Source organism: Equus przewalskii, chromosome 2 (genome assembly GCF_037783145.1).
Source record: "Equus przewalskii isolate Varuska chromosome 2, EquPr2, whole genome shotgun sequence".
NCBI classification, from domain to species: Eukaryota; Metazoa; Chordata; class Mammalia; order Perissodactyla; family Equidae; genus Equus; species Equus przewalskii.
The window spans coordinates 34,306,403-34,328,981 of record NC_091832.1 but is presented as its reverse complement, the minus strand read 5'-3'; the positions used below and the strand labels follow the sequence as shown (position 1 = coordinate 34,328,981).

The window sequence follows — 22,579 nt, the reverse complement described above, 5'->3', positions numbered from 1 at the left end:
GTTGAAAACATTATGCATCTTTATGAGTCAGGATTGATGTCATTTGTTTCCACGCTACTCCATTGAGATACACACGAGTAAAGCCATTGTGGCTTCTCCCCTTCTGAAACTCCACCCCAGCTTTTTAAAAATCAGAGTAGCTTACTGAGCACATGCTTTCAGTGCTAGGCCAGGAAGGGAAGGGGGAAGAGGACACTGAAGAAATAAACTGGAAAGCCAAGAACTCAGGGAGCTTCTGGTATGATAGGAAACAGGCCAATGGCAGAATGTTTGCATTCAGGATAATGGCCTTTATTTGCGTGATCCTCACAGAGCCAGAAGATGTAAGTGGGGGAAGACGATGTCAAGAATTTTTGGAGGAATTCAGGAGTGGGCAGAAAATGAATCTTTAATAGGGAAGAGACTGGGACTAGAAAAAGGAGCTCATTATCAACTGTCAGTCAAGTCATCTTTCTCTGTTCCTGGTCTAGCCAGTTTGAGCCAGGCAGAACTTAATTTGATCATTCAAATGAATATATAATAATAGGATTTATTGGGTGCATACTCCGTGCTACTTACTGTTCCAAGGCTTTATGGATATCATGATGCTTAATTTTACAACAATCATTTTATAGATGAAGGAACAGATTTTGAAAGGATAAATTAACTTGCCCAAGGACAAACAGCTAAGAGGTGATACCGGTGGGATTTTCACCTGATTCCACAACCTGTTCTTAACTCCTCTGCCCTTCTGGTGAAAAGCTATTTAAACTGGGAAGAATCGTTCAAAGTGGTTTGATCCAATTTAAACCTGATTCGATACAAACTTGATTGAAGTCATTGAAATTGATCAGAGTCAGTTGCATTGAGTTTAAATTGATAAAAAACAAGTTGATCCAATTTGAAATCAGCCATATTAAAAAAAATAATTCCTGTGTTTATTAATCAGAAACATAATTGTCAATCAGAGCTTCAGGTCGGAGTTACTGATGAGTTTTGTTAAATCTTTACAAATGTAATAAAGCATCATGACATTTTATCGACCTATGCATCTTCAAAACTATATATACTTTTCAATTAGGTTTTTTTAAGGCATAATTTACAGACAGTAAAATGCACCCATCGGTAGGTAGAAAATGGAAACCCTTTTTCTAGTGTATACCTTTCGTATACCTTTAGTGTATACCTTATTACCTTTTGACTTTACTTTTAAAGGGTTAAATTTTTTTGTAATTTTTTATTTTGCTATAATTTTACTTACAGAAAAGTTGTGAAAATAATACAAAGAACACCTTTGTACACTTTACCCATATTCACCAATTGTTCACATTTTCCTTATTTACTGTATCATTCTGTGTGGATGTGTAGTATTTTTGAGCCATTTGAGAGTAAGTTGGAGATGTGCCCATTTACCCCCTAAATACTTCAGTGTATATTTTCTAAAAATAAGGACATTCTCTTATATAATAATAGTGCAATTATCAAAATTCAGGAAATTAGCATTGATACAATAGTATTAGCTAATCCCACAGTACATATTCAAATTTTGCAAATTGTCCAAATAATGTGTAGCTGTTTCCCGCAGTCCAGGATCATGCATTGTATGTAGTTGTTGAGTCTCTTTCTTTGATCCAGAACAGTTCATCAGCCTTTTTCCCTGATCTTGACAGTTTTGAAGAGTAGAAGCCAGTTATTTTGTAGAATGTTTCTCAGTTTGGGTTTGTCTGATGTTTCCTCATGATTAGATTCAGGGTTTGCAACTGTGGCCAACGATGTGTCCTTTTCAGTGCATCCTATCAGGAGGCACGTGACGTCCATTTGTCTCAACACTGGGGATGTTACCTTTGTAGTTGGTTGATGTGGTCTTTGCCTGTTTTCTCCACTGTAAATGTATTATTTTTCGTTTTGTTATTAATAAGTAAATTGTGGGGAGATACTTTCAGGACTGTAAATATCTTCTTCCTTATCACACTGATAATTAGTTTTAGCATCCGTTAATGATTTTCTAAATTCATTATTCCTTATAACTTGACATGCTATGAGGAAGAATTCTCCCTTCTCTCTCATTTATTTGTTCATCTATTTATATTAGTATGGACTTGTGGATTCTTATTTTGTTAAATTGACTATTTTCCATTACTGTCAATATTTCTTACTCAGATCGTCCAAATTTGTCTAGTAGGAGCTCTTTCAAGCTGATGCCTCTGTCCTTTTAACAATTCCACTCCATTCTTTAAGCAAAGATAGTCCAGACTCCTGTATTTGCTTTACCCCAGCCTTGGAATCAGCCATTTCTCCAAGGAGCCCCAGTTCCTTTTCATGGAGAATGGTAGTTAGATCTGTAGGTGTGCTCATTGCTATTAGTGCATCATTGTTCCTAGGCCTCTCAGCAGACAGAGCTAGGAAATAGGTGTTCAGGTGTGTGTATGTATGACCTTGAGTTCATACTGATAGCCTGGGGTTTAGTCCAGCCTTGCCCCCATCCGTATTTGTAACTCCCTTATCTAAATGAGAATTGTGGCTCTAGGGATCGAATTTCTGAAGAGCAGTATTTAGGAATTAGGTCTGCTGGGCTCCTGTGTGTATGGACATGAGTGGAAATACGCTGTGACTCCTTGAGAGTCAGTGTGTGTGTTCTCTCGTCTCTCATATCTATCTGCATATGTCTTCCAGTTTCTCTCATTCCTTGCTTTCTACCTTTTCTGCTGTCTATACCTCTGGATGTGATCAAGACCTAGAGTACATTTTATTATGCTGTTTCCTTACTATAGAGCATCCTCTGTTCTCATCTGAGCTGCTTCCCTAGGTCACTGTGTAATCATGAGAAAGTCACTTGATCTCTCTGGGCCTCATTGTAAGATGGTTGTAAGGATCCCTTCCTGCCACACAGTACAAATGGGAGGTCAGGCACTCTGTTATTGAGGAGAAAAGTGAAATAGCCAGCTAGATAAGATTACTTTATAATATAGTCAATTTGCAACAACTTATGATCAAAAGAGTCATCCCCCATTTAAACTGGAGGCACATGGATTGTGATAGCCCTTGACAGACTCTTTTATGCCACAGAAGTAAAGAAAAGGCTCACCACCATTCTAGACTGGACTTCCTCTTCTCTCTATAGTGGACTTCATGCATAAAACACAAGTTCCACCTGTCTTCCCAGGAAAAGTCCGGTCAGGGAGTAGAAAGGTAATTATAGATCTTTCCTCGATCCACTTAGATACCCTTCTTGACGACCAGGAGATAGAGCCACAGAAGGCGAAGCACAGAACACGTCTGTCAGTAGCCACGTCTGCTGAGGTTTCTTGACTCCTCTCCCTGGGCCCCAAAAGCAGCCGTAACACTTCTTCTCGGCCTGCACCTGGGATCTGTAAAGCCTCGCTTTGGTTGCGGCAGGGGAGCCCCTGGGGGATGCCTTCACCCCGCCGGAACCTCTGCAGGTCTTCCAGTGGCCTCCCAGCCTTCAGACTCTCCCCCTGCCACCAGTCTTAATACTGTTCTGTGCCTGTTGTTTCCTGTTCAGAAATGTTCAGTTGCTCCCCAGTAATGCACAGAATGTGGGTCCAAATTTTTTAGCCTATCATTCAAGGCCCTCCTCTGTCCAGCTCCTCTCTCTGCCTCTTACTGTGTGCCTATTACCCCCTCCATGGAGTAAGACAGAGGCTAAGATTGGGGGCTGTGGAGCCAGACTTTTGGAATTTGAATTCCAGTACTGATACTGACCTGCTCTGGGGCCTTGGAAGTTATTTACTCTGTTCATGCCTAGGTTTCCTCATCTGTAAATGGGAACGATGATGATAATACCCACCTCAAAAGGTTATTATGAGAATTAAGGTATGCGAAAGCTTTTGAAGTGTGCCTGGTGGATAGTCATGTTAGACTGCATTATTATTTCTGCCCCTCTAATCTGTTCTCCACACAGCAGCCAGTGTTCAAACATAAGTTGATTATGTGAGTCATCTGCTCAAAAACTTCCAGTGGCTTTTCATCCCATCCAAGACCCTACAAGATCTGGCCCCCTGGAAGCTGCCTGACCTTGACTCCTGCCACCCTCTCCCTTCCTCCTCTGCTCCAGTCATTCCATCCTTGTGTCTCTGAACACAGCGGTGCATTCCTGCTCAGGGCCTTTGGACCTGCTACTCTCTGCCGAGACCACCCTCTTCCCACACAGCCAAACGACTTGCTCCTTCCTCTCCTGCGAGTCTTCCTACTCAGATGGCTCCTCAGCGAGACCTTCCCTGACCGCTCTGCAGTGTGCAACCTTTCCCCACACCCTAACCCCCTCCCCGGCTTATTTTTCTCTCCGCGTTTGTCACTGTCTCACAGTCTAGGTCTTTGCCTACGTGTTTTGTTGGTTATCTGTCTCCTCCCACGAGAGTGTAAGCTCCCTGAGGGCAGAGACTGTACTGCTGTTTTAACTGCTATATCCCAGCACCTGAGCAGAGCCTCGCACATAGTAGGCACTCAAATATTTGCCGAGTAACTGAATATTAGTATATTAACTCTATTTCAATCAGACTAGTTATTCCTGAAACACATTTTCCTAGGGGTAACAAATTCATTCAGACAAATAAGTTGTATCTCACAGCCAGTGTATCCATTTGGTGTTGACCACCTGGAGGAGCTGTGCTAAGAAGGCTTCTGAGGCTATTTCTGGGCCAATGCAGAAAGCGTATGTTAAGAGCATCTGCTGTGGTGCCTTGGATGCCTGGGGGTTCCATATTTGTCGAACGCAAATCCCTCTTTCTGGGCCCTTTCTTTCTTAGTATGGGCTGCTTCCTTGACTTGCCCAAGTCTCGCTCAGATCTCAAGCCCCTGTTTGAATCCCACCTGCTCCCACAAGCCTTTGCTAGGCCTGTGAGCCCCCCCAGACCTCCCCCTTCTCCAAACCCCTTGGCCCTCATGGCTGGGCGACTTCCTTGGCAATGAGCTTTTCCTTTCTCCGCCGCTTCCCATTATTTGTGTGTCTGTCCTTTCCCTGTCCAGGCAGGCCTTATGCCTTATTCTGTCTCCAGTACCTGGCTCTGTGCTGGACACTTAGTAATTGGTCAGAGAAATACACTGTTTTAATCAACATTTTTTGGGAAGTGAGTAACAAATTCCTTCAAATCAGCTTAAGATCGTAAGATCCTGAAGCAGCTCAGAGATTCTAAGGAAAGGTGCATATCGAGCACACACAAGGCGGGAACCAAGCCCCCGCCAGCTTCTTCAGCAGCCAGAGGTCTCTAGAATTCTGTCCTTAATGTGATTCAGCTGTGCCTCTCGGGCGATTCATCAGAGAGAGAGACTTTGATTAGCTCAGCCTGGTCAGGTGTCCACTCTGGTCCAGTCTACTCGGGCCAGGCGGGCAGGTTCATGGGGAGTCAGCTTGGCTGCTGGGGTACCCTGTGTTTATTTGTGGATGATTTGGGAGGCCAGTTCCCTAGGAGAGGGGCAGACGCACACCCAGGTGATATTCTTTCGTGCCGCCTTTTTCTCCACTTCCTATGTTCCTAAAAGGAGATTTTTCAATGAATTTTTCTGAAGCACAAACCCCTTAAGGAAAAAACCCTGTTTTGTGGGATGTTAAATATGCAGAGAAGGAGCAACTCTGGAGGAGGGAGAAAAATTCTATTGCTCTCTGTGGATGTGTGGGCCGCTGGGAGCTGAGGAATGGAAGAGACAATGGAAGGAGAAAATGGAGAAGTGACGCTAACAGAATTGATTTGCCTGATGCTGCCCACGCCCATGGCAACCCTCTTCACCATGTTTCCCCGGGCAGCAGGGTGAGGAATTCCAGGCATGGGCCCTTCCTGAGAGCCCAGCCCTGATGCTGTCACATGGGGGTGGGTGGCTGTTGCTGTGGGGTCTGAAGAAAACAGGGAGAATTCAGCTCCCTGGGGCTGGGGCAGTGAAGGGGGAGGATGCAAACAAATGAAAGGCAAAGTGACTGATTAGGGACAGCCGCTGGCAACCCATCCCTGGCATTCAGGCCACAGTCTCGGTACCAGCAGTATGCCCGTTCTTACAGATGAGGAAACAGCCATAACCCCCATGTGCACTGCCTCTCAAGCAGAGAAAGGACAGCCACTGGAGTTGGACGGACAGGGGTTTAAATCTCCACTCCAAAATTCCCAGAGTTTAATTCTTGTCTCTGACCCTCTCTTCTCTCCCATTCTTAGCATTTGATCCCTCTTCTTGATTCTCGGTCTCCCACGCTACCTACAAAGAGCGTTTGAAATTTTTCCATGGGGCCAAGGACCCTCTTCCTGGGGCCTCGTTCCCGCTCTGCAGTCTGGGCCAAGGCCACACGTCCTGCATCCCCAATAGCCCTCAAGGATAGACCTTCCAGTGCGTCGCCACCTCCTCCTCCCACCTTCTCTGAGCTCAGGATGGGGCCCAGAGTCTTCCTGAGCCTCCAGGGACAGGAGGAGGAGGCAAGAGGACACAACCCAGGGGGTGGGCTCAAAATACCTGATTCTGCTCCTGGATCTGCTGCTGACTCACTGAGTGAATTTAGGCAAATCCTTTTTCTCCTCGGGACAGGGTAAGACAGCAATAGTAGCTGCCACTCCTGAGACCCAAGCAGGTGTCAGGCTCTGTGGGGTACTATTAAAATTCCTGTTTCACAGATGAGGAAACTGAGGCTCAGGAAGTGGCTGACTTGCGCTGGGTCAGAAAGCTTTGTGCTGAAGCCTGGGTTTGAGCAGGGGCTCTGGCTCCCGGCCGTCCCTCGGCTGCAGTGAGCCTCCCTAAAATAGCTTTCAGGTCCTGGAGCACGTGCTATTTCCAGGAACTGTGCCAAGCACCTTGCATCCATTTATCTCCTCGAATCCTGGCTCCTTCTCATGATCTTACCTTAAACGTCACCTCTTTGAGATGTCTCTGAGGCTTCCCATCACATCACTCTCTCTGGCTTACTTAGCTCCTTCATGACATTCGATTGTGAGAAACCCCTCATCGGCTTACTTGTCTGCTCTCTACCTCCTGTTGCAGAACTTCAGCTTCTTGAGGGCTGGGACCCTATTGGTCTAGTCCATTGTTGTGTCCCCAACACCTCTGTGCCGGGCTGGCACAGAGAAGTCACCATAAATACTTGTTAAATAGACAAATGAGTCCCAACAACAACATATCGAGTACATACCGTTACCAGCCGCATTTTACAGAGAAGGAAACCGAGGCCCAGACATGAAACAGCTTGCACACAGTCCTAGATTCAGTGAGTGATGGAGCAAGGATTCAAACCCAAGCAGGAAGACGCCAGAACCTTCCGTGATGAGTCCTAACGGCCCCTCCCAGCTCCAAACTTGAAAGTGTAGACACTCTTCGTCTTTATCTCGCAGAAGAGGGAGGGCCTGTGGTTTTGCCAGGCCAGTGCCAACCCTCTGATTCAGTGGTCGACTGGCAAGGAGGGCCTTTTGCTTGTTTCCACTCGCTCTCCAGGAGACTGCAGAGGTTTGGACCCCTGTTGAGGCCAGGCTGACGGGATTAGAGGAAACAGCTGGCCCAAGCCCGTGCCCTGCGGGAGGGAGCTCACATTCCCGGGGCTCGGGGAGGGAGCAGCTGCCACAGCCCAGTCACATTCCAGGTCAGTCATTTTCCTGAACCCAGATGTTTGCTAATGAGCTGGGGAGAGAGGGCTGAGAGCCTCTCCCCAGCTCGGGCCCCACATTACCTCGGCCCGAGAGGCTGGCCGTGGGCCAGCAGGCTCTGGCTTCAGGCCCGTGCCCTGTGCCAGCCAGGCCTGTCGGGGCAACTGGTGTGCTGCTGCCAACCAGGTGCATCTGTGAGCCGGAGACTCTAACGTGACAGGCTCTGCCCTTCCCGCTGGGGCCCACCACCCTGGGTCCTGGCGTGAGCGTCCCTGCTGCAGCCGGATGGGGATGGGCTCTGGTGCGGGGTGGCAAAGGAGCACTAGCTTTGGAGTTGATGGGTTTGGGTTCCAGACTAGGCTCTGTCAGTCACTAGCCATGTGATCTTGGGCAGGTAACTAAACTTTCTAATGCCTTGATTTTTCTCACCTGTAAAATGGGACTAATGATGGGATTACAGGAAGGATTTGCTAGGAGAAAACAGGTATAGTGCTTAGCATAATGCCTGGCACATAATGGTGGCTGTTGATACTATTGACAAGTCACTTCCCAGACCCCCTGCCCTCATTGGAGCCCTCCTGTAATTACCAGTCTTCACCAGACAGGTGTGACTCAACCCCAAAACCCATATCCTTGATTAGGCGGTTGGGATTGTTCTAGAACCTCCCTGTGTTGGAGAGAGCAGTGGCTGCACTGTCAAGGGCTTCTGCTCCCGGCTCTCGGTGAGATCTGACAAGCTCATTAGGCTACACAGTTAGCTTCTTGCGGTGCTGGAGTGGGGTCTTCAAATGTAGCCCTCCACTCCCCCGCCAGGGTCCACACCGGGAATGGTGGTGGTGAGCAGGATGGTGACCGTGTTCTCAGTGCCCACTGTGTACGTGCAGCAAGGCCAGCTTCTGTGGGTCATGGTCACCCAACTGGGAGTAGCTGACATCACCTCCTACTGTGTGACCTTAGGCCAGTTCCTTAAGCTCTCTCTAGGTCTTGTTTTTTCACTTATAAAATGGGGATAACAATACTGTTTATCTCATAGATGTACTGTGCGGGTGGAAAGGGCTTAGAATGGGACGAGGCCTATAGAGAGGTGCTCAGTATCTGCGTTGTTATGATCGTCATGACATTATCATCATGGAAACACTAATCTATGGGGGATAATGACGACTTCATTCAGCCAAACATACTGTACACCTTGTGTGGCCCCACCTTCAGCACTGGGGATGCTGAAATAACCCGGTTACGCCTGCCCTCGAGGAGCCGTGGTCTAGTGGAGGAGAGGGGTGTACACAACTGGTCCAGAGGGAAATTAGTGTCAAGAGAGGTACGTATCCGGAGCCCCAGGATCACACTGGAGGAGGGAGTTTATGCGACCTGAGGGTCTTGGGAAGGCTTTCCAATCTGGTGCTGGAAGAATGCCTTTATAGGGAGATGAAGGTGGGGAAGGGAACCCAAGCAGAAGGAACAGCATAAGCGAGTGCTAGGAGGCACAGAGATGCATGCTGGGCTTGGAGAGGACGCACAGACGGAGCATACCACCGACTTATCAGCAGGCCACTAGGAACCACCCAGGATGCTCAGCCACCTCCTGACATCAGATGAGCTGCGTCCATCTGGGAGCTTCCAGCCAGTTTGAGGCAAAATACGTGGACAACTATGACAGAAAACAAAATCTCCAAGTCCCACAGTTGGGTCCTGGGTTACTACTTTCCAGGAGTAAAGCTATTTTCTCACTCCACTGGGCACACAGAACAGAGGACACGATTGCAATGCACCCAGGTGCCCAGGAGCAGACTGATCAGTGGGTGCCCCCCACCGGGTGAGGCTGGACGCTCAGCTCTTCCCAGGAGCCAGAGAAGTGAGTCCATTTTCTGGCGCTTTCCTTCCGAAGAGTCCTTCCTGGGCTCTCACACCCTTCTCTGGATGCTTACGCCAAGTGCTTGAGCTGAGGGGAGGCTGCGCGGAGGGCGAGCGACACAGGGTCCTGAGAGCACAGACCTGGCCGGGTCGCAAGCCCGGGAGCGGATGGGTTGGGCGCACCGCAGGCCTGCGGAGGGAGCACCAGTCTCCTGGTGTTGAGACTGGAGCGCCACACCCTCGGAGCAAGACTGCAATGCCCAGTTCCCGCAAAAAGGAACACCTCCATCTTTGTCACCCCGAGGTTTGGCAGGGCCTGACGGCCCAGTCTCGGAAAAAGTTAGGCGGAGAGAAGTCGGAGCGCAGAGAAAGGCGGCGGAGGGCGCTTTGGGACGAGCAGGGGCGCCAGGCTCTCCGCCCTGCCCCTAGGGCGGCCCGGCAGCCCCGCCGCGCCGTCGGTCCGCGCCGAAGCCCGCCCGAGGCTCGCAGGCGGGCGGGCGGTGAGCAGGGCCGGGGCCCCGGGCGGCCGAGGTGCCCCTCCTGCGCGCCCGCAGGGAGCGGCCGTGCGCGCCCGCCCGCCCTTTCTTTTGCGCGTCCCTCCCTCCGCTGCCCCCGCCCTCGCTCCCTATTTGGAGCGGAGACACCCCTGACGTCGGAGCCGCTCGGCTCGCCGCTCCCCCGCACCGCGCGCCCGCCCGGGGCCGCAGACGGCGCGCCGCGCAGCCCAGCCGAGCCTCGCGGGGCCGCCGCCAGCCCTGCCCGCCGCCTCCCCGAGCTCCCGGGGGCGCCGGGCCTGCCCCGCGGCCCGAGACAGCTCCGCAGGCACCGGCGCGCGCCGCGCTCCCCGCCGCCGCCACCGCCGCCGCGCGCGCGGTAAGTCCCACCCGGGCCGGCACGCGGGCGCCCCGCTTCCAGAGGCTTCGGCCGAAGGGGCCGCGCCCCCGGCCGCGAGCTTCGCCCCCGGCCCGTCCGGCGGCCCCGGGCACGGTGCAGAGGCGCCGCCGCCGAGTCCGGGAGCCCAGGGGGCCGGGCGGGTGCCGGGGCTGGGGACGTGGGCGCGGCACGGGGTGGCAGGGGGCACCACTGCGCCCTGAGCCTGTCCCCAGACCGGCCTGCGGTTTCCATTTCTTGGTAGGAGTTTCCGCGGCCGAGAGAGAAAGGAGCGAGATGCGTGGCCGAGCGCGAGCCGGGCGGGTCGAGGGCGGGTCGGGCCGCGCGGGCGCCGGGGCAGCGCCCGGAGCTCGGCCGCGGGGCTGCGCGTCCCCCGGCTCTGCCCCGGCCTCGCCGCGCGCCTCTGCACGCCGTCCGTCCCTGCCTCCTTTTTGTCTCTCGGTCTGCCTCTGTCTCCCGTCTGTCTGCCTCCGTCTCTCCGCGTCTGTCTCCGTCCCTCTCTTTCTCTGGCTCCTCCGGTCCCTTTCTTTCTGTTTCTCCCCTCCTGCCTCGGTTTTCGGCTTCCCCGGGTTTGTGGCTCTGCCTTTACGTTTTCTCTCCGTCTCTCCCTTCTGCCCCTCTGTGGGAGTCTCTCTCCTCTCCCTGATCCCCGACCCTCAAACCCGGACAGTCCCCCGGTGTCGGAGGCACGGGCCCCCAGTGGGGTTCGTGAATAGTTTCCTGGACCCGGTAAAGAAGCGAAGCCCTCCCCCTACCTTCCGCCTGCCCCCGGGGCCTGGCCTGGGTCATCTCCCTGGAATTGAGTCTGGGGCCCGGGGAGCCAGCCTTTCCGGGGGCTCAGTTTTCTTAAGAATTCCACCCCCGCAAGGCGGCCTGGACAACAGGGCCCCGCTGCCGGCCACCTGCCCGCCCCGCTCCCTGGGCGGGGCGAGTCTGATCTTTTACAAGCGCAGGGAAGGGGGCAGCTGCCTCTCCTGGCGAGGCCGGGGGGTTGGTGGGCATCAGGGGAGAGGGGCAGGTTTTCAGGCTTTCTGAGGCCCTCGGCCAGCTGGAGGACACCAGCCTGTAACTACGGGAACCCCGGGAAAACAGAGGTCAGGGCCAGAGGCCAAAGGCTGGGCGCTGGCCGGGCGATGGGGGTGGGGAAGCAATTTGTCAACAAGAAGCCCCTCGCCCTTTGTTACTGTGGAAACCACCAGCCTCCTGGAACTCCCCCAGATGCTGGGGCTGCTTGGGTGTCGTTTGCCTTTAGTTGGGGCCAAAGAAAAGGCAAGCCTGGAGCATTTCCTTGGTGACCCCCCCCTCCCCTCCCCCCCCTTGCAAGTTGGACCTCTTTCTCCTGGGCCTGTGGGCTTGGAGGGGTGGACGGGAAATAGTGCTCTGCGTTAGCAGCGAATATAACCTCATTCTTTTAAAGTGAAATTTCAGACTGAGTTTAGCTCCATCCCCCCCCTCCCCCCAACCCCAAGGGTCTGAGGCTGCTGGAGTGGGCAGCGATGCTGGTGAGGTCTGCACTGGGACTTCTGCTGAGCAGATGTGTAGGCCAGCCCTGCAGCAGCTCATTAGCATAGATTTGTTTTGGAGACAGCTCTTGGTCTGCGGGCAGGAGGGTCTGTGGATAGGAGGGCCCAGGCCTGGGCCGGGGGCTGTCGCCAGGAAGGTGGAGCTGCCTGGCAGAGGCAGGCAGGCCTTCTGGGCATGGGCTTGGCCCTGCGTGTCCGCTCCCTGGACAGTTGGTTCATGCTCTGCCAGTGCTGACGGAAGGAAGGAAGCCACCCTGCGGTGAGACTGGGGTCATGGAATCACAGGGGCCTGGAGCAACACGCTGGAGCCAGCCTCCCCTTGAGGGAATCTGCTAAAACCGACATTCCCAGGCCACACTCCCCATGACAGGGGGCAAACGTGAGGCCAAGGTGGGTGAGGCAAGTGGTCAGTGGCTGGGTCTGTGACCATTAGACTGTCCTGCCTCCAGGCACACAGAGAGTCAGTGGGTGAGTCTGGGCCTCAGCTTGTCCTCAGACCCCAGAGCCAGCCTGGGAGGCCCTGCTGAGCGGACCAAGGCTGGGGTCTGACACTGCCTTATCAGTTGCACCATTCAAGGAGGTCCTTGCACTCATTTGAAGGCCTGTGGCAGTGGCCCCTCCCTTGCTGATCCCCAAGCCTAGGGCTGCCGCCACCAACACCACACCCTCTGTGCCTGGCCTGCACAGCCTGGCAGCCAGGCTGAGCCTGTTTTCTCCAAGTTGGATTCCAGAGGGGGCTGGTCTTTCTGCGACCCTGTCCCTTCAGTCAGTGGCCTGAGGATTAGAGTCTGAGCGGGCTCTTCCTCTCAGCTCCCACCCTGGCACGCGAGCCTGTTGGACAGCACTCAACAGTTTGTAAAACCCTTTCCCAGCCATCATCTCATTTGCTTGCATTTCCCCTCAGATTCACCCTAAATCCAGTTTCATGGGGGCAGATGTGACCCTGGATTTAGATCTCCTCAGGACCCACCCAGGACCCGGTGGGAGGGGGTGGGGGGCAGAGGGGGTAACGGGGCACGTGGGAGGCAGAAGGGCGTGGGCAGAGTTCAGGGAGGGTGAGTGGCCCAGGGTGAGTCCAGGCCAGCGCTCCTGGTGACGTCTCCCAAGGCCTCATCTCGTGACAGGCGCCCTGTCCAGAGGTTTCCATGCACGTCTTCAGTTTAATTCTCACAGCTGCCCTGTGAGATGGGTCTCACTGCTGTTTCCATTTGGCAGATGAGGAAACTGAGGCACAGGAAGGTTAAAGTGGCTGAGCTGGGATTTGAACCCATGTCTGTCAGTCCGTTGTGGAGAATGGAGGAGACCCAGACCCTGCCCTTTGTGTGTGTGTGTGTGTGTGTGTGTGTGTGTGTGTGAGTGAGAGAGAGAGAGAGAGAGAGAGAGAAAGCTAAGCTGGAGGTATACTGGCCTTAAGTGACCCTGAATATTCAGATTTACCCAGAAGAGGAAATGGGGAGCAATTGTTCACTTGTTATACAAAATCGACTCTGCTCTACAAAGGGTTTCACAGTGGGTGGGACCGGCTGGAGGTCTTCCTTGAAATCTAGGCCCCTCTGGTGAATTTAAGACCTGGTTCTAGGCACTAGAATCCAGGCATTGGGGTGGGTGGCCCCTGTCAGCACTGCTGTTATGGGGACCCTTCTCTGGGGACTTGGGGGTCCGTAGTGACCTGGCTGGACCTCAGAATCCTGTGAGAGCCTGTACATACCTGTGAGAGCCCAGGACACACCCCAGACCTGTGGGGTGAGAATATCCAGGGCTGGGGCCCGGGCATCTGAGTTTTCAGTGCATCTCAGGGAAGAAGCTGGGTTCTGGTAGATGTGGAAATGTAGGGAGCACCCCAAAGGCCGGAGCCCGAAGCCTGCGTTCTTGCTCCCCACCCCCTGCCCTTCCTGAGGCAGGTCTCCTGTGTTTGTTTTTTGCCCTCTTCCCTGATGTGGAGATGGGGGCGTGGGGCCCTTCCTTGATCTGTGCCTCAGTTTCCATCGTGCTTGGATGGGTCAGCCAGGGTTCCGCCCCGGGCAACTTCCTTTCTGTGTCATTGGCAGCCTGGCAGCCTCAGAACGTGTCAGATGTGCCCGAGGTCACTGAGGGTCTGGAGAGGGTGGATTTGGGAGTGGGCGGTGAGGTGGGTGGTAGGAAGCCCCCCCCCGGACCAGGCCGCCCTCGTTGAAGCCTGGCCGCTCCTCTGAGGAAGGGCAGCTGGGTCCCTGCCTGGCCCCGGGGACAGGGATCTGTTGTGGCCACGCGCTCATCTCCAGGGCATTGATGGGGCGATCTGAATTCTGCTCCGAGGGGCTCCCAAGCTTCCAGCCCTGGTGGTGGCTGCTGCCGAGGGCTCCTCCGGGTGAGAGGCCCTGCCCGCTGGTGGGGGCCCCGGGCCTCCTGGCCACCCCGGCCCCTCCCCGGCCCCTTCTCTTCCTCCCGCTCTTGCTTCCTCGTCTGTGAATGATCTGCAGAGGTAGCTGGTCCCCCTGTGACTGTGCAATTCAAATCTTGGTTCCATTTACTAACGTGTAAGCTCAAGTGAATCTCTTAACCTCTCCGGGCCTCAGTTTCCTCCTCTATAAAATGGGGAAAGAATCCCTCTGTCGTGGGGCAGTTGTAAGGACTGAATAAATGAATAGAGGCAAAGCCCTCAGCCCAGGGCGCAGGCCAGCTCTGACGACCGCGGCCCGGGAGAGGTGTGCTGGACCCACGGCGAGGGATGCGCTCTCCATGCCTCGGCCCCTGCAGGTCCCTCAGCCAGGAGCCCTTCCAGTCCCCACCACCGGGGCCTGATGGTGATCCCGGATTAAACCCACAGTGAGGCGTCTCTCCCCACTGCCCCCACAGCTGTCTCTGACCGCCCCTGCTCTGAGCCACTGCTTCCTCTTAACCCCCCTCCCTCAACCTCCCCCTCTGGGCTCCGGGCTCTCGGGTGGGCGTAGGGTCCAGGACCCCAGCTCCCCTGCCCTTCCCCTCGTCTCCGTCTCCTGCCTCCTGGAAGGTGTTCAGTACACAAGTGTTGAACTGCATGACCCAGGACAAGGGCTTGCCGGGGGGCCCTGGGACAACGCCTCTGCAAAGCAAGGGGGATCCCCCTCTTCCCTCCCGCTGGCGTTCTGGGAGCCCCCTGACTTGCTGTGTGACCTTCGGGGCAGGGAGGAAGGATGAGAATCCGCGGGTGACGCTCTGGAGTCTCAGGAAGGAAGGTCTGACTGCTGTGTAAAAAAACTTAGCTGCGTTGTTGCTTGGAAAAACAAAAAAGCATAAAGCAACAAAAATAAAGCCGCTGGCCAAAAGCCCACCCCAGTGCGAAGGCGGGCAGCGGGGGTTTGTGGGGGCAGGAGGGCAGCCGATGTGTCCTGATGGCAAAGGCGTGTGGAGGGACGAGCCTGGCGTCCTCCGGGCCCCAGCTTCGGCTCAGAGGGCTGCCCCGCCTCCCATGAGCCCCCGGGGGAGGACTGGCCTCAGCTGGGTGTCTGCTGGGTGCCTTCAGCGCATCCTCCCAGTCGTTCTCCAAGGACAGGGCCGTGCTCCCTGTTTTGGGGGTGAGGCAGGTGGGTGCGGAGAGGTGAAATTTCCAGAAGTCACACAGCTCCTGGGTGGGGGGGCTGGCACTTGATGTGGGAGATTCCGGGGGCCCTGCTTCTGCTGGAGCTCAGGGCTGCTGGCCTGGGGAGCCGAGTGTGGCCCCACCCTCTCCCCTGAGTCCCAGCTGGGCCTGGTGGGTGGGGTTACAGGGCCCCCTCGGTGGGCACAGCTGGCCCTTAGGATTAACTCTCAGCTGTGTACTAGCGAGGGAGGAAGATGAAGGGGGGAGTGGCCTTCTGCCTCGGTTTATCTCCTTTCTCCTCAGCTTCTGTTACAATGCCACCTTAATAACCACTCCCCATCCTCCAGCCCAGTGACTCCCTTAAGACACTCACTGTTATCCCGTCTCCCAATAAACCTCGTTATTAACCAGCCCCGGTCTCCACTCTGCTCCCCCCGAGCCTGGTTCTGGTCCATAGACTCCGTTCTAACCTCTCCCGATTCCAGCTCCAGGTCAGAGCCGGTGTCCCTCTCCGGGCTGCTTCTGTTACAGCCCCAACCTCAATTTCAAGTCCTCAGGGGACCTGAACATCATGCCCTGCCCAGTCACCTCCCTGGCCCCCCAGGCCTGACCTTCCGAGGAACCGTGATGGGGTCAGGTATAGGACGTGTTCCTCTGGCCTCAGGAGGGCCTCTGGCTGCCGTGGTCAGACGCTGACTCGGAGGCCGGCTCCCTTGGGGTGAGGAAGCCTCCCGGATGCTAAGCGTGTTGAAAAATTAGGTTGCCGCTTAGGAACAAGTCCGTTCTATTTTGTGAGGATGTGGTTGTACTGAAAACACGGGCTTTGCTGTCAGTGTTGTGAGCGAGACCGGAAGTGTGTGGGTGCGAGCCTGGGTTGTGACACAGACTCACTTGGGATGGGGGCCGGCTGTCTGGACTCGCCACCTCCTGCCCTGCCCACTCCCCCCCACCCCACGCTGGGCTGGGAGCAGGGATCATGCAGGTGTTGGGATCCAGGGAGATGGGAGGCCTCCTGCAGGGCGAAGGGGCAGGGGCTGAGGGGACTCGTGGACCGACAGAGAGCACAGGGCTGTGGAGGTGGTCACAGCCCTGCAGGCTGGCCGGCGCCCTCCTGCAAGCCCAGCTGAGCCAGCCCCCCTCGGTTTTCACTGCAGGAACCGGCAAGACCCCCCTCAACATCTCTTCTCCCCAGACACTTGACAGAGTACCTTCAGAAAGTGGGCTGAGGGTGGGGTGTTCTGAATGGGGTGCCCAGCCCTGAGCCAACTCGACTGTAATGCTGGGCATCTGTGGGACCGGTGGGATAGTCCCTCGCCCTGCTCCTGATTTAGCCCCACCCAGGCCCCTCTGGGGACTGTCCCAAGACACAGAATCCCAGACTGACTGAGCTGGACCAGGTCAGCATGTGTGGACTCCTGACTCGCAGACCAGCACCCCTTCCCCAGGGCCCTGTCCCCAAAGGACTCTCGCATGGGCATTGCCTTCATCTCCGAATCTCTCCTAGGCCTTAATCCTCCATGCCTTTTGACTGGGGACCAGGGGAGTGGGGCGGGGAGTCTGTGAACCCTACAGAACGTAAAGTTGGGGGGACACTGGGAGAGTCCCCTCTGAGCAGAATCGTCCGACACTCACTCTGCCCTGCAGTGCCATCTTCTGGCAAATTCTGGTATTGCCTCAGTGTCTTGCTCCAGCCAATTTCCAGAGGGTCCAGTGCTCAGCTTGGCTTGTCTGCTGCTTGACTCAGAGGTTAGGATGGAGCTGGATATAACGATGTGTATGTAGACTTAGGACTCGACGCTTTGGTGGGGCATCCAAAAAAGAAATACAGTCTGGTTTGGGGTTAGTTTTCTTGCCTGAGGTCCAGCCAGCCAAGGTAGCATAAGAATTTATGGTGACCTGGATTTGGAGGCTAGCTTCCTGACATCAGAATGCTGACAACTGTGGCAGCATGTCCAGGAGATGGCTGGATGGCCAGCCCCTCGAGGACAGGCCTGGGGTGGGCATTGTTTTTGTGTTTCCTGGAGGATCCATGACGTCAAAGTGAGGAGGGAGCTAATAATTGTTCAGCCCTCAGCTGTGCTTGGAAACTGTGTCATCTTCAGTAATTGCTGCCCTCCTTTGCCATCTGCACTGTTACCATCCCTGTTTTTTAGGTGAAGAGATAAAAAGTAACTTACTCAAAGCTACACAGTAAACTATAAAAAGAACTAACACATACGGAGTGTTTATTCTCTGCTGGCCTCTCTGCTGAGGGCTTTCCATGGAACATTCATCTTTGTGATACCCACCTGCTGCACATACTATCAGCAGCCCCATTTTGGAGGTTCCTAAAGGAGAAACAACTCGTCCAAGGCTGTGCCAGGCTCGTAAGTGGTAGAGCTGAGATTTGAACCCGGGCAGTCAGGTGTCAGAGTCCATGCTTGTAACACCACCGCCCCCACTGCCCACCGGCTTGGGCGCGGTTGGCCTTACCTCCAGTCTGTGCTCTGTTCTAGGGCTCTAAAGGCCACGGGCACAATGCTCTGGGTCCTGGTGGGAGCCGTCCTCCCTGCCATGCTGCTGGCCGCTCCACCGCCCATCAACAAGCTGGCCCTGTTCCCGGACAAGAGTGCCTGGTGCGAGGCCAAAAACATCACCCAGATCGTGGGCCACAGCGGTTGTGAGGCCAAGTCCATCCAGAACAGGTGGGATCCGGGGGCTGGGTGAGGGGGGTGAAGACAGGGGCCCGGGAGGGAGGAAGAGGACAGCACTGCCCATCCCTGCCTCTACCACAGTGACACGGCACGTGACCTCTCCTCCCACAGGGCGTGCCTGGGACAGTGCTTCAGCTACAGCGTCCCCAACACCTTCCCGCAGTCGACGGAGTCCCTGGTGCACTGTGACTCCTGCATGCCGGCCCAGTCCATGTGGGAGATCGTGAGTACCACTGTCCTACCTGCCCAGCCTCCGCCCAGAGCCTGCACTGCCCTTGGCCACAGTGCAGAGTCCGAGGCTTGTGCTGGGCATACAGATGTGGTCCTTGCCACGTGATGGCTCATGAGTCTGACACCAACATGTACTGGACGAGAGATCTCTCTGAAACCCCATTCTGATGTCAGTCACATGCTGAAATCCTTTCAGTGGCTTCCCATTGTTATAGGATGAGACCAGAATCTTTGCCAGGCCCCACGAGACCCAGTGTGGCCTGGCTCACCAGTCATTTAGCTTCATCTTGCTTCTCTCACTTGTTTACTAGATTGACACTTGACGCTAATTCACCTCCTTTCAGTTTCTCATACCTACTCTGCTTGCCGCCACCACAGGGCCTTTGCGCATGCTCTTGTCCTTGTCTGGAATATGTTTCTCCTCCTCCTCAGCTAGTTAACTTCTGTTCTTCCTGCTCTTGGCTTGAGCATCATTTTCTCAGGGCCCCCTTCCTGACCCCCTGAGTACTATGTGCCTCTGCCTTGAGCATTTGTCACACCCACAGTTTTCCGTCTGCATTTGGGTGATTTTGGCAAGTCTTTTTCCTCCATGAGACTCTCAGTTCCTTGAGGGACCATGCCTGTCCTTGTGTCTCCAGAGCTGGCCTGGAGTAGGTGCTCTGTGGAAGGAAGGAGAGAAAGAAAAGGAAGGAAGGGCAACCAGAAGTGTGACAATAGGAGAAGAGCAAGATGCTGAAGGGGCTCACACGGGGCAAACCTCAGCTGGGCGGGGGGTTGGGAGGGGGATCTTTGTGGAAGTGATGTCTGGACTCAGATCCAGAGGTTGAGTGGAAGTTAATGGGCAAAGCTGAGGACAGGTGGTAGGGGATGGGTCGGGCGAGGACCTTCCAGGCAGAGGGAACAGCATGTGCCAAGTCTCAGGCACATCAGGCAGCACAGAGTTGGCAGGAGTGGTGCCGGGTGAGGGGTGGAGAGGTCCGCCAGGGGCAGCCTGAAGGTCCTGGGTGGCCTTAGTGAGGAGTCAGGATTTTTCTCCAAGTGCAGTGGGAGCGTCGAGGGGGATTTTAAGCAGGGGCAGGCCACAGCGGGTCTCTTCCCTCAGGGTGCCCTCTGGCTGCTGTGAGGGAATGGATAGGAAGGTGGCAGAAGTGGATGCGAGTGGACAAGTCAGGTGGCTCCTGCAGGGCCTCAAGCCCCCTCCCCCTGGATGGGCCCACAGACCTAACTGGGGTATCGTAGGGCCCAGGATTCGGGGCTCTCTCGGATTCCTGGTCCCATGAGGTGTGGTACCCTGGGGGCCTCCCTGCCTGCCCCAGGCCTTTGGGAACATCTCTCCCTTCTCTCCTGCCCTCTCCAGGTGACCTTGGAGTGCCCCGGCCACGAGGAGGTGCCCAGGGTGGACAAGCTGGTGGAGAAGATTCTGCACTGCAGCTGCCAGGCGTGCGGCAAGGAGCCCAGCCACGAGGGGCTGAGTGTCTACGTTCAGGGCGAGGACGCGCCGGGCCCCCCGCCGGGCGCCCACCCCCACCCCCACCCTCACTCCCACCCCGGCGGGCAGACCCCTGAGCCCGAGGATCCCCCCGGGGCCCCCCACGCCGAGGAAGAGGGGGCTGAGGACTGAGGCCCCAGCTCGTCCTCCCCTCTGGCCCCTGTGGAATGTGGGGTCTCACCCTCCGGGGGAGGAGTCGGGGAGAGGCTGAAGCCCCCCGCTGGCGCTGGATGGACTTGGACTCAGACTCGGACTTGGAATGCTTTCCGGTTGCCATGGAGATCTGCAGGGAGGGGCTGGAGCAAGCTGCACAATTTAATATATTCACGAGTGGGGGAGGAAGCAGAGGTCTTCAGGGTTCTTTCTCCAAGGGGAGTCTCTTCATGTCTGCCTCCTAGAGATGCGCCCTTGGGAGGGGGAGGAAGTTGGCTAAGCTGCTGTGGGGGGGGAGGGTGAGGCCATCCAAGATGGTGGGAGCTGGGCCAAGGCCCACACAGCCCCTGGTGGGGCAGGGCCCCTGGGGGTGCAGATGGTGGCCCTGGGGCCTGAGCTGAGAGTGGGCACCTGGCCAGCAGCAGCCCTGAGGGAGGGGCTGGGTCCTGGCTAGGAAGACCATGGCAGAAGCAGGAAGCTCTAGCCCTGCAGGCTTCCCTAAGGGCCTCCCGTCCCTAGGGTGGCTTCTCCCCATTGGCACCGCGGTGGCCCTCCCCTCGCTGGCGGGGTTGGGAGTCAGGCCTGGGCAGGACCCTGCTGACTCATGGCCCTGGGGCCGGGAGCCAGGCTCTCTGGGCCTATCTGGTTCCTTGGCTTTCCAGGGGGTGGAGGGAGGCAAGGGAGGAACTTTCCTGGACCAGGGGGAGGGGATGACTCCCGAGACCATCACCGAAGAAGAGCATCGGTCCCCACTTCCTCCCTGAGATCTTAGTGCCTCCCACTGCCCCCCAAGCTCTAGGCCCCTCAGAAAGCTGACGGAGCCAGCCTTACCCTCCTGGGGAGCTCTCTCTAAATATCTGACAGTGGGGAGGTTCCAAGACCCAGAGGTTCCAAGGAGAGACCTGGTGGGATGGACTCTGGCTGAGCCCCAAGAAACGAGGAGGAAGTGAGGGGCGAGGGCTCACGTGGGCAGCCAGTGTCCCACCCCCCACCTCCCTCCCAGCTGCACTTTAACCCTCGAGGAGGGGTGGGGGCCAGGGGGCGGGAAGGGCAGGCAGGCAGTGAGGAACTCCCCTCCATGCCCAGCTCTGCCTGCCAGCCCTGCCTGCCCCCTGCCTGGGGGTGCCCGGCCGGCGGCAGTTCCGACGAGAGCTTCTGGAGCTTGTAACCAGTAGATTGTCTCCTGACGGACCCGAGTTTTCTCATGAATAAATTCGTTCAATGCCTATGTCCTCTTCCTCACTGGCTGGCTCTGCTGGCCCAGGGTTCCCCGGGGATCCCCAGCAGCGAGGCCCAGGGGCAGGCGGTCAGCTGCCCAGTGCGCTGTGTGAGCCCCTCCCTGCTCCCTGGTGGCCCCCTCACCTTCCTGTGATGTGCACCCTGGCTCCCAGCTCCTACCTCTTTCTTGAGTGCCCATTTCTGGCCTCTGGTGGGCCTCCAGAACTGGGCTTTTCGGACTTTGACCCTTGGTCCCTTGAGCTTGCCTCATGCCATCTGTTTTCACCCCCACCGTGACCCAGCATCAGCCCTTCCCTGGCCCAGGACAAGGGGAAACGGACAAAACCAGTGGTTACAGATTAATACACAGGGTGGGTGCTGTGCTGAGGACTTGACATAAATTAACTCGCTAATCCTCACCGCCGCCCTATGAGGCAGAAACTGCCCTCATTTTGCAGATGCTGCATCTGCGTGCAGAGGGATTAAGTCCTTCGCCCAGGGTCATAGTTAAGAAATGTCACCGACAGGATTGGTCACCAGACCAGGCAGGCTGGCCTGATGGCTCTGCTCTCAGCCTTAGCAGTTGCCATTTGTTAATCACCTGCTGTGTGCGGGGCTGGGGGCTGGACACCTCTGGAGTCCTCTCCTCACGGTGACCCCCCAAGTTTGGTATCATTACCCCTGTCCAGTTGAGCTTGGGTCCCCCCACAATCCACTGAGACAGGAGAGCTGGTGGTGTGGCTGAGGGCTGCGACTCCCATTATTCCTCGTACACATTGCAGGGAATTACCACCACATACCAGGCAATTTACAGATGTTATTTCTATTCCATGGGAGATGCTCATTTTGCAAATGAGAAAACAGGGCCTTCCTGCCGGGAAGCAGCGGCCCCGGGAGTCTGATGTCGCGCCCTCTGGTGACGGCGGTTGGGTACTACACCCGATTCCCTCAGGATACCCAAGCCTTCCCTTCACGGCTGCTCTGCACTATTGGGCCGGTTGTGTACTTCCCAACGCCAGACTGGGACTTCTTGCCGCTGTGCAAGACACAACTTGCATGGCCCTCCATGGTGGCGCTGCGTCCCTTGACGTGGAATTGGGTCGGAGAGAAGTCTGTCTCCTGCCTGCAGGCTTCAGTGATCCCTCAGTCTTGTAGGGACAAGCCCTGGCCGTATTAATAGTCTTCCTAAAGGGCTGGAGGTAAAGACTGACTCAAGGGCATAGAGAAAGTGCTTCTGACGACTCAGCGACCAGGTCCAAATGAAGACCCTTGTGGGGTGGTGTCCTTGGTGCTGGGCCTCTGAGACCTGAGAACTGTCTAGCAGGATGCGTCTTGGTCAGGAGCTACCTTCGTCCTGTGCTGGAACAAGGCAGGGTGTAAATTCATAGACACGTAAAGAAATTAATAAAAGGCTCGTTGGAAAGAAAGCAGGAAGGTGGTTT

At 55.5% G+C, this 22,579-nt stretch overlaps 1 protein-coding gene across 2 annotated transcripts; it reads left to right on the top strand.

The window, feature by feature from the left end:
• Positions 1 to 9,642: 9,642 nt before the first annotated feature.
• On the top strand, positions 9,643 to 21,147 carry NBL1 (NBL1, DAN family BMP antagonist). Of its 2 annotated transcripts, none has more exons than XM_070600835.1 (4): positions 9,643 to 10,274; positions 17,849 to 18,037; positions 18,158 to 18,269; positions 19,635 to 21,147. In XM_070600835.1, exons 1-4 carry the CDS (start codon positions 9,658 to 9,660, stop codon positions 19,896 to 19,898), a joined length of 1,182 nt encoding a protein of 393 aa, XP_070456936.1. In that variant the 5' UTR covers positions 9,643 to 9,657; the 3' UTR covers positions 19,899 to 21,147. The 2 variants fall into 2 exon arrangements, with proteins under 2 accessions (XP_070456936.1, XP_070456939.1); XM_070600838.1 differs by lacking the exon at positions 9,643 to 10,274 and adding an exon at positions 17,581 to 17,719.
• The last annotated feature ends 1,432 nt before the right edge of the window (positions 21,148 to 22,579 follow it).

Coding starts and splice junctions, on each gene's coding strand:
- NBL1 (XM_070600835.1), top strand. CDS start 9,658: ATGCCCAGTTCCCGCAAAAAGGAACACCTCCATCTTTGTCACCCCGAG. Junction 10,275..17,848: donor CCACCGCCGCCGCGCGCGCG/GTAAGTCCCACC, acceptor GCTCTGTTCTAG/GGCTCTAAAGGCCACGGGCA. Junction 18,270..19,634: donor CCCAGTCCATGTGGGAGATC/GTGAGTACCACT, acceptor TGCCCTCTCCAG/GTGACCTTGGAGTGCCCCGG.